This window comes from Corvus kubaryi, unplaced genomic scaffold (genome assembly GCF_017639235.1).
Source record: "Corvus kubaryi isolate FWS band 111438036 unplaced genomic scaffold, C.kubaryi_AGA036_p1.0 split1-37296, whole genome shotgun sequence".
Taxonomy (NCBI): Eukaryota; Metazoa; Chordata; class Aves; order Passeriformes; family Corvidae; genus Corvus; species Corvus kubaryi.
This window is the reverse complement of record NW_024582075.1, coordinates 66,176-78,036: the sequence shown is the minus strand read 5'-3', so window position 1 is coordinate 78,036 and position 11,861 is coordinate 66,176. Positions and strand designations below refer to the sequence as shown.

The following is an 11,861-nucleotide window of genomic DNA, read 5'->3' as shown; positions in this document are numbered from 1 at the left end:
AAGACTAGGTATTTAGTTATGCAAAGAAACCCAAAACAAAAGAAATTTAAAAAGAGAGAAAGACATCAGTTTGCTTAGATGTCTTGTGTTTACAAAAAAAAACCTGTGAACAGTCCAAATGGATTTGTACTATTTCACAAGCTGTCTATAGATGCTGAGAACAGAAAGAGTGCATTACATTAAACATTTTTGGTCAGTCTCAGACAGATCTTCATTACCATGCAGGTCTGAGATGAAGTTTAACAGAATTTCTAAATGCCTTGGGTGCTAAATCAGTCTATAAGAGGATTTGCAATATAAAGAAAGATTGCCAATTGTTTCATTGACTAACCAAATCATTATAGTAATCTTCAACAAACAGAAACCCATGTAAGTTTGCAGTTAATGTTTGCCAATTCCTATAGAAAAACTGATTAGACAAACTGGTTTTGTCCAGTTGGGTTCCTGTGCATTGAGAATTAAAATACTACCTGTATTTAAATTGAACTGCAGTGAGTTGACTTCACAGCAGCTACATGCACACATGTGGACCAATTTGTCACCAGAGAAGTGCAATATAATAATTTTGGCATGTCACAACACATGGATGTCACTTCTTAAACATATACAAGTATGTTATTCGGACTTGGATACTTAGGTAGGTAATTCACAAAGTAGAATTTATGATGGAACATGTAAGAGTTTTAGTTAGAAACCTGAAAACAAAACATCATTTGAAACAGAGTTCTTCTTTTACATTCCTCAATTCATTAAAACAAGTTATTGTTATTTATAATGAAATTTCAAAAACACAGTTCACCTAGATTTGATGAGTTTTGTTTACAAGTAAACTTATGAAGTCCTGCAGATAAAAAAGAAAACTCCCTTATGATGTCACAACACTGCGTTACTCATTAACTGGTTTTTAAACTTAGTTCGAGCTGGAGTTGCACCAAGACAGCACTTCCTACAGCAGTGAAAAGTTGTGTGTTTCAAGGATCGCTCTAGAATTGAACTTCCCTAAGTCCAGCAGTTAGCTCCATTAAAATGCTGAAAAAAGGAAGCTCCTTGGAGGACTCAGTTTTTCATTCTGAAAGTCAGAACAGCTTCCGAAAGTCAAGTAATGACACCCCAGCCAGTCCTACGGAGAGCGTTGGATCCGTATTTATAAGGTAAATCCTAATATGTTTGAGTGTTTCACATGTGCTCGATGATGGGGGAACAGGGCAGCAACATGGGAGGGCACTGGAACAAAAGCACTAACAAAAATACCCAGATAAGGAAGCTTAATATGAGTATGCAATGCATGCAGAGAAGGTAATTTCGCATATGTTACTGATTCCACTGGGAAGGGGAGCGCTACTGTAAAGGAGAAACTTGTAAGGCAGGACAAAAGGGTATTGTTTTCTCCTTCCTTATCTATTTACACTGAAATTGACTGAAACCAATGACGGTTTTCGTTTCCATTTTTGAATGTGTATAACACTATATACTAGTGAAACTCAAGTTTTAAAGTGACCTCTATGGGATCACCCAAATACCTACAATATTTAATCTCTGTACAAAACAAATGTAAACTTTTTTAGATCAGGGAGTTTAACAAAATATTTTCATGTGTGTTTTGGCCTAAAGGAACTTCATAATGTTCATTAAACTAATTTGCAAGATAAATGCCACTTTATTCACAAGAAATATTCATGGAAGTAGAACACGTGCTAAATGAATACTGGTAAAGGTTTTCCTGATAGAACATCACAAAAAAAAAAAATTAGGGAAAATCTGTTTTCCTACTTTGGAAGGGTGGACTTGTTGAATTCTCTCTCTGGTGGATTTCATTGCAATGCAGAGTTCTGGATAAATCATGCGCATTTTAGACAGCACAGACAAATGAGGGAAGGCAACATCAAAGGGCTACTGGCACTTACCACTTATCCTTCCTCATCTACTGCGGGAGCAAGACAAGTAAACACCCATAATACTTATATCAACCCATCATGAATACAGGAGCTTAGAAAGCTATTCAAAATACCTTGAGACATTTATTGGTTCTTAATCTGCGTGAAAATTCTTTGCTAAAGTCTGGTCTTTAATTGTTGCATGGTGCCAAACAACTCTGAAGAGTGATTTGGAACCTCTACACAGCCTTTGTGTTGCTGAATTACATTTCTTTGTGGCTGTGCACAGATTCTTTATATGGGGTGACAGATCTTACCACTAATTGGGTCACTACTATAAATGAGTCTGTTGGCCTCATTTTTTCTCTTTTGAAATGTTATTAGGGCCTTTTAATATTATATCTGCATACTATCCTTTCTTCCAACTTGAATGTCAGAGAGATAATGTCCAACAGTTTGAACAGATAATAGAGAATCAGAAATTTTAAGTTTTAATTAGAGGTTTTAAAGGCTCTTATCTAGAACTAATCACTTAGAGCTTGTTTAAAAAGAATACATCTCTTTTCATATGCTTTTTGATCTCATCTTCCAGTTAGGTTTGGGACATACAGTGGTATTTGGAGGGTGCAACACAAGCTGGCAATGTTTAACCACTTCCTAATTTGGACAATATAAATTTTGTCCTCTTTCCTGTGTCTTGTCCAGAACACTGGGCAGACAGATTTACCTACTTTTTTATTTATCACTAGATAACCAGTACACAAAAAGCTGCCATATATGCTGTGGGGGCAACATGACTGGCCCTTACAAAGAACAGAGTCCTTTACCCCAGATTTCTCAATAATCAACCTGCCTGCCAAGTATGGAGTGGTAGGGGCAGGCCTTCTAGAAATCCAGTTTACTCAGTTGCTGGTTCAGTAAGGATAACATGATCATAAAACCCTGCTGTGAAACCATACCTCTATCAATAGCAAAGATGGAGTAGAAGGCTGCAAATACAGACAATCTAATAAGAAGGATGCATGATAGCACACAATGAGCTAGGAGATGGACTGAGCTCTCACCAAACTTGCTTTTCATGTGCTTGTCGCAGTCATGATACACTTATTGAAAATGAGCCACATGAAAAATCAGGGAAAATGCTTTTGGGAAAAATAAATGCAGGCTCTGCATTTTTAGGTACTATTTTCAATACAGTCCTGTTTATTTGGAGCATATTTTCCATATATGAAGATACATCCACAGAGAAAATTTACTATATTAATGATTGTTCTTGTTCATACTAATTATTCATGCCTGAGGACAAAAACTGACTATACGCCTAAGTTTTTATATACGTCTGTTTTCACCTCACTGTAATTGGCACCATGTGGATGAGCATGAATTTGGCAGAAACCAGGGAGTTATTAACATTTCGTAAAGGGGAGTTCACAGTTTATCACCATGGCAGCATGTTATTCCTGACATAGAGCAAAACTGATTTCAGAAGCAAATTAAGACTCTGGAGCTAAAGCTGAGGTGTCAGCCATGCATTATAGATCAGAAATTCATATTGATAAAAGTATTGGCCACATGTGTATACAGCATTTTATCAGCATGAATGTATAGAGTTGTTCTGACATTAGAACAAAACATATTCCAGTATGCCAGATCAAAATATGGACTAAAATAATAGGGATCTCAAGCTCCCATTTGGAGCCCATCCCTGTAATATGAGTCTGTTATAACCCTGTTATCCACCTCTCCTAAAATTTAGAAAAATCTCAAGGCTTTTGGTTTTGAACAATCTTCAGAGTGATTCTAAAAAAAAACCCAAACATATTAAACACAAGAAAACTAGTTTTTTCAGCAATTTAGATGAGGACTACAGACCACCAGCTCTGTGAATGTCATAATGCTATGTATGTTTATGCCAATCGTAGCAATAATCATGCTGGTTATATATTAAATGCTTGTAGAAAAAAAAAAAAAGATTCAGCATTTGTCAGTAACACTGATATTAGGCAAAAATTATAAACATTTTTTTTTTAATTACAGAAAAATGTACAGCATGGAGAGATTTGTTTGCTAAATGCAGTCTCATGAAAATAGGAGTCAAAAGGGTCCTCAACTCTAGTCCTGACCCGGAAGCTCATTTGGTGCTTTACAATATGCAAATAAATTAAATGCAGTTCTCCCTTATTGCACTTGTGATCTGGTATTAATATTTACCTATCTTTTGCTTACAACAAAATAACAGAAAAACTCTGTAACAACTACTAACATAAACTTTAAAGATGGTTTTCTTACAGATGGGTTTTTGTTTGGACAAAAAAAGGAACCCTACATCCAGATTTTCTCTCTGAAGATTTTTGACAGAAAACTTTTTTTTAAGGAAATTCTGCATTGAAATTATACATCTCAGAATCTTCCAATGTACTGCTGTAAGACTGAGACTTAGTTCAGATTAATTTAAGAAGTCACATTAAAAAGATAGGCACATACTCCCTTCTAAAATGTGTGTTGTCTTTATAGCTGAATTATGAGCACCTGAAACACTGGCAACCCCTTTACTGCTCAATGGCTTGCATCTGGGATTTGGCATTCACTCTTTGTGGCCTGACTATGAAGACATATTTACACTTGTTTTAGTTTCTTTTTCCCCCAAAGTAATAGCTCTCCTAGTTCTAAATGAAACAGAAAAGTAACTGTATAAGCTCAGTCGAATAGCTTATTATTCACAACCCCATCTATGTAAAGATTGTGAGAAAACTGACAGTATGATTAACTCTTACACATTATCCTATGCTCCTCACTTTAACCTTCCTCTTCTAAAAGTAAGAATAAACATTTTCTAAGCTTCTGGAAAGTCTGGGCACTATATTTTCTTGTGGAAGATTCAATTTATCCTCAAAGAAGATGGTTTTCATTTTCTTGGTACTTAATGTACCATACTGCAGCACTTCAGAGACTGCCAGATGACCAAAGGTTTCTTTCAACAAAATGATCACTGTAGTTACAGATATCATGAATATTTGCATGCACTCAGGCACATCTGGTACCAAAAAAGATCCACATGTATTCCTTTATGACACACAGATTGAGTAATTACATATGTTGCATGCACATTATTCATTAGATGCAAATCACCTGTTTGATACCCTAAACATACAGCTGTAGCTGGATTGAAATTTCTGTCCAAACCATCAGGATACAGAGATGTCACACTTGGATGTTGTCCAGGATTTCCTTGGACATTTATAATCAGAGGATGACAAACCAAGTTAATGTGACCCACCAGAGCAGAACAAGCAATATTTACACTTATATTTTTCAACATAGCTGGACAATATATTAAATGCGAACATACATTTCTTTTATTATAAATAGAAATATCTTTTTTTAATTATAAATGGAGAAAGCAGATTTCACTGCCATGAGATTTAATACAACCATTTTAAATTACAAGATCTAGGCATCACCTTATTGTAATATGTTAGCATTGCCATCCATGACGCATCCAGGACAATATACTGCATGAAAATATGCCACAACTGCTCTTTATTTTTTTTTATCATGAGCTGAGAGGAGACACTGACTTGTGTGTTTTTCAGAAAAATGCCAGCTGGCTGAGTGCTTTCTCAAAGCTAGCAGAACCGAACTGTTACATATCACAAGGTTGCTTTTTCCAGAATGTAAGAAAGTTGCCATGGACAATTTGGAGGGAGATGAATATTCCTTTATTTCACCCGTTCCACTAAGTTTTGCCATTAATCCTCCTTCCCACACTGTTCTTTTGATCAACATGGCACCATAAGAGTGGTGAGGATCACAGCATGCAGTGTGTCTTCTATGACTCTAAACAGGTCATTGTGGAGGTCATTGGTACCAAAATGGCAGTAAATGTGGTGACAAGTACATGTGCAATGTGTTACATGTTCACTTAGAGGTGGGCTGACACCATATTATGAAATCCACAGAAGTTTTGTGTGGCAGTCTCTCTCCTTTTCCCTGCTGGGTGTTACAGCACGATTGTAGTGCAGTTTAGTTCACCCAATTGTTTCAGTGCAGAGCCACAAGGAACAGCCCCGGCATGCCTCACCATTTGTGATAAGTGCTCCAACTAGCTTTCAGACCATCTTACTTCTTTTGCCTGATGCACTGCCCTGTCCAAAGGGAAGTTCAACCAATACAGTAATCCAGGCTAGCTTACACAAGAAAACAGGAATTGATAGGCAGATAAGACTTCCAGTAAACAGCTCAGAAAAAAAATATGACCTGATATGGGTATCTATAAAGTAATCTCAACTTTTAAAAACAAATAAATTACTAAACTCTTAATCCAGGCAAGGAACAAGACTCAACTGGCCAAAACTGCTTTTCACTCCTCACAAAACTGCACCATTCGCTGTGTTCTGGCCCTGGTTATCTTTCACAGACCATTTTGGACCTTGGCTCCATCTTTTGAGCATACTTGAGTAACTTGAACACTGTTTTTGAACATTCCTGCTTGAGTCAGGAGTATAATCAACACCAGATCAGATCAGGTATGGCTTTGTCTAATTGGGTCTTGTACCCTCCGAAGACAGAGACCATAGCCTCTCTGGGCAATTTCTTCCAAGGCTGCACCACCTTTTTAGTCCAGTTACTTTGTCTTTTCTAGTGTGTATCTCCCAAGCTGTAAGCCTGGTTTCACTGTGATTTGTGGATGACCTGTCTATATTCTAGAAATTAGAACTTTTTCCCTGTTTTGACATCTTTCTAAATGTCTATTAGTTTGTGTCTCATACTATCAGAGCTCCTATTTCTGTAGTATCTAACATAAGACTGCTTTATTATCACATTTCAAATATAAGGACTTAGCAGGTCTTTCAACACTTAATGGCTTCCAAGGCATTTGCCTAGCTTTCACAGAATCCTACCAATGCAGAATATCATATAGAAAACTGAAGACAAGACATACATAATGACCTATTATGCAAAAGTACCTGTATCCAGGTACTATTAAGGCTGTATTTCTTAATACATATTTGCACCTGCCAAGAAATACAGAAGAATTCTCTACTGAGGAGAAATGTGTTCCAAGTATATAGAATGCTTGTAATCACTCTACTCATTTTCTGCTTTGTTACTTTCCAAGGAAGTTTCCTCACATTCAGGCATGTTGATACTCGGCATATGAACTGAAAAATACTTTATGAACATACTCAATGACTGTACTGAAATAAACCTTGTTGATTAAGACAATCTTTAACAGTGTTTTTCAGCGAGATTGTTTTTTTTATAATTTAACAGCAATATCCTGGCCATTAATCTCTAGGCATGGGTAGCAGTTTCACTGCTTTTTATACTGACCTTTCTAGTGTGTCTTATTAGGCTCTTTTACTCTTTCTTTCTTCATGTCCTTCAAGATACGATTCATAACTATTCTGATAAATTGAGGAAACAGACTGGAAAGAAAAAAAAACAGAGCAGAATGAGCAAAGGATATGTAGACCATCATACTTAGTCAAAGTCTTACAATTTGCTGCCAATGCACTAGAGAACATCTCAGCTGACCTTTATAAAAGCTTCATTAGGTCATAGTGGTTGAACACTAAACCTGAGCCAGCCTCACCCTGTTGTGAAACACAAACACTTTACTGCAAAATATGACCAGTGGTACTGTGTATAGGACAGATGACATAATCTTTTAAACTCCTCTCTACACAGCCTTCATAAGACTACTGGTGTCCAGCCTGGGGGATGACACTTCAGAAAATACCTGAATTTACGAGGGGCAGTTCATAGAAAAAGAGGCAGTCCAAACCCACAATTTATACGTTTTATCTCAGACTAAAAATAAGATGAAAATGAGGAGAAACAGGAGACAGGTTTTCACTGTTCTTCATAATGAATAAATTAAGAAGTAATGGCTTTAGATTTTAGCAACAAGGATTCAAAACCATGTTAAGCACAGACAACATCCCCTGGATGACAGCAAACACTGGAATTGGCTGCCTGGACACACTGATGGCTTTCAAGAACAACTTTTACAGGAGGCTTGTCAGGAGGGACACAGGAATAGCTTGGGACAGGGAGTGAACTCAATGACCCAGTGAGTTTCTCCCCATTCTGCTTTTCTGTGATTTCAAATGTATCTTAAATCTTTTTATTTTGCAATGAAAGTTTTTTCCTATTGTTTCATCTCTAATTTTTTATCATTTGCTGTGTTATACATAATGTTGAAGGTCCTAATTACTGAAAATGCCAAATCCCCTCTGAGGTTTAATGTACTTTTCAGAGCAAGAACATGTGAATTTTTGTCTATATGGCATCACCAGTACTGCAGGCACTGAACAGTAATCAGTAACTTTATAGTACGCTGTCAGGGTCTCCCCCCCCCACCATGTAGCCCTGGGAGAGGGCCTCCGGGCAGGAGACATGGGGTTTACCTAGCCCCTGGTCAGCCTCGTTCCCCATTGGTTGAAGAATCTTCTAACTTACAAGAGGTGTAGGCAGGCCCATTATCCATTTTGATTTCTTCAGGGACTCCCAGGGTGGCAAAGGCAAGGAGAAAATGCTTGATGACATGGATGGCATTTTCCCCTGCATGGGCTGACGCAAACACTGCCCCAGAAAATGTGTCGACTGACACGTGCACGTATTTGGATCTCCCAAAGGATGGGAAGTGGGTTACATCAGTTTGCCACAATTGGCAGCTGTTCAGATTGCGGGGGTTGACTCTGGTACCCATAGATGGTATTTGGTAGTTCTGGCAGTTCGGGCACATTGCAATGATAGCTTTTGCTTGATCTTTTGAAAGCTTGAACATTCTGACGAGTGCAGGAATGTTTTGGTGAAAAAATGCATGTGACAACTTTGCCTGGGCAAAGATGTCAGGGACGTTTGCAGTCTCTGCTGGCATGGCCAGTGCATCTGCTCTCCTGTTCCCTTCGGCAATGGGACCAGGGAGGTCAGTGTGTGACCTCACATGCATAATGTAATAAGGCTGTTTTCTGTGGGAGATTAAATGGATTAATGTAGAAACCAATTGGTATAATTTTTGGTTGGAGACCTCTTTTAGAAAAGCATGTTCAGCCCTCATAGCTATGCCAGCAACATAAGCTGAATCTGTGACCAAATTAAAAGGTTCATCTTTAAATTTCTCAAAGGCTCTTTGAAGGGGACGGCTGCTAACTCGGCAATCTGTGAAGATCCCTCTACTATTTGAATATCAGACTCCCATTTTTGAGTATTGGGTTGTCTCCAAGTCATGACAGACTGATGTGACGAGCCAGACCCATTGGTAAAGACAGTCAGAGCTTTGAGAGGTTTTCTACTTTGGATTAATTTTGGAATCAATTTAAAGGCTGCATCACGGTAGAAAAGTCTATGTTTTGGCATGTGGATGGAAATTTGGCCTGTGTAGCTTTCTAGGGCGGACTGGAGGCTCTCATTGGTCTGGAGCAAATGCTTCAGATTTCCAGTGATCAATGGCAAGTATATGCATGTGAACTCACACCCTGCAAGAGAGCGGAGACGAGTTCTGGCCTTTTTTATTAAATGTGCCATTATTTCTTGGAAGGTGGTTAATGTCTTTGTAGGTTGATGGCTTGTGAAGACCCATTCAAGTATCAGCAAAGGGTCTCTGAGTTGAGGGTCCCATTGGAAGATCAGTCTGTGTAAACGGGGAGCCTTACCCAAAACTGCAAACTGGGGAGGCAGGCTGGGTTCAACGCAATGGGCTTGGCGTGAAGACAGGGCTTCCTGGACTGTGGTGATGGTACCTCGGGTTTCAGGTGTGAGGGCACGTGGAGAGTCCAAGTCTTCGCTGCCACGGAGGAGGTTGAAGAGGGGAGTGAGGTCTTCTGTTGTGACTCCCAGTAGGGGGCGTATCCAATTTATGGATCTGCACAGGCTGTGTAAGTCCCTTAGGGTTTTGGGATCATCTTTGATGGCGAGTTGCTGGGGTCCGATGGTTCTCTCACGGATCTGGAGGCCGAGGTAAGTCCATGGGCTGGAGTGCTGCACTTTGTCCTCACGGATCTCGAACCCTGCTTCTTCTATGGCTTCAATTGTCTTTTTAAGAGTTCTGTCCAAGTAAGTTTTTTCTGATGCACAGATTAGGATGTCATCCATATAGTGGTAAATGATTGCTTCCAGGAACAGGCTTCTGATGGGGGACAGAATGTGGGCGACGCACCACTGGCAGATGGTCGGGCTGTTCTTCATGCCTTGTTGGGAGGACGAGCCAATGGTATCTTCTGAGTGGGGCTTGTTCGTTAAGAGAGGGGACGGAGAAGGCGAACCATGGTGTGTCCTGGGGATGGAGTGGAATGTTAAAGAAACAGTCTTTTATGTCTATGATGGCCAGCAGCCAGTCTCAGGGCAGCATCGATGGTGATGGCAGGCTGGGTTGGAGGGGGCCCATGTCTTCAATGACCTCATTGATCTTCCATAGGTCATGGAGTAGTCTCCATTTGTCTTTGCCAGGCTTTTTCAGCACAAAGACAGGGGAATTCCAGGGGCTTGTGGTCTCGGTGATGTGACCTTTGGCGAGCTGCTCTTCCACCAGGGCTTCCAATGTGCTGAGCTTTTCTTCTTCAAGGGGCCACTGTCTCACCCATTTTGGGTTGTCAGTCTTCCAAGTGAGTGGGGGAGTAGATGGTAGCGCACATTTCTCAGTGGCCCCAGTCAGAAATCCTGGCTGGGAATGGTGCGGGCAGCCCCCCCACTGGGATAGAAGGTCTCTGCCCCATAAGGTGATGGGGGCTCTTACCACGAATGGTCAGGTGGTCGCTATCTTGCCCTCGGGTCCTTCGATGATGACATTTCATTTGCTTCTCGTGGATACTGCAACTCCACCAATCCCGGAGATCATACCTGCCACTGGCTCCAGTTCCCAATTCCCTGGCCACTCGGAGCAGGCGATGATGGTCACATCTGCTCCAGTGTCCAGCATCCCTGGGCAGTAGACCCTCTCTTCTTCACAGAACAAGCTGCACTCGATGGTCGGTTTGTTTGAGCCCACAATCTCTATCCACATTGCTGTTGGATTGAGAGGGAGCTGTTCTCGGCAGGTCTGTGGAAGTAAAAAGGCTTGTGCAGTCAGTGTTCCCTGTGGGAGAAAGAAAGGTGTGTCCGTGCAGCAAAGCTGGACAAGAATCTCTTGTCCACGGTGCACTGTTTGTATCTCAGGTAATACAAAGAGTTGTTCTGGGCCATGGAGGGTATCACTTAGGATAAGAATGTCCCATGGGCCATCATGCGGTCCATACTTTCCTGTGGGAATACGATAGAAACGCTTGTCAACAAAGTTAAATGGCAGTGATGTTACCAGTTGGTGTCTGGTACCCATCGGTAGTGCTCCATGTGTTGGGTCCTTCTCATGTGTTCTGGGATCGCCTGGGATGATGGTGCCAGGTGAGGTCCAGTTGTCTGCTCTTAGTGATCCAATGTGGAGTTTGCAGCCGGGGCGGGGTAGTATGGCCTTTGATTTGTTGTCTGGGCGCGGGGCCTTGACACTGCGCTCTGATAGAAGTTTTTTGGATGCTGCTGGTGCTGTTGCTGTCTCTGGTGCCTTTGGTAGGCGGCACGACGGTCCTGGGTGGGTGACCTTTGTGGGCAGTCCTTTATAAAGTGTCCAAGTTCACCACAATAGAAACAGCGCACATTCTCCTTAGAGACTGCTGCAGCAAATGCACCAGAAACTCCGTGATGCCCTTTACAACTGCTTGGGTCATTGTGTTTTCTGTGGATGTGTGTCTGATACAGGTTTCTATCATTTGTTCTATTGTGGGTTCTGTGTCCATAGGTAGGGCCCTCAAGATATTCTTACATTGTTTGTTAGCATTTGCCATGGCAAGTTTACCTAAAAGTCCTTTTCGCCCATCTGGGCTCTCTATCTGTCTCTCTAAGCTAGCTTTTAAACGATCAACAAACTGAATAAAACTTTCATTTGCTGACTGTTTGATGTTAGAGAAATATTGTGTAGGAACAGAATCACCTCGAGTAAGGAGCAGCGAT

General features: G+C 40.5%; 1 protein-coding gene across 2 annotated transcripts in view; it reads left to right on the top strand.

Annotated features, from left to right (window-relative positions):
• The first annotated feature begins 937 nt into the window (after positions 1 to 937).
• The window catches only part of GRAMD2B (GRAM domain containing 2B), a 49,040-nt gene continuing 38,116 nt past the window's right edge, over positions 938 to 11,861 (top strand). For both annotated transcript variants that reach the window (XM_042053952.1, XM_042053951.1), the window contains exon 1: positions 938 to 1,151. In XM_042053952.1, the coding sequence (XP_041909886.1) occupies positions 1,027 to 1,151 (125 nt within the window). In that variant the 5' untranslated portion in view covers positions 938 to 1,026. The remainder of the gene's footprint in view (positions 1,152 to 11,861) is intronic.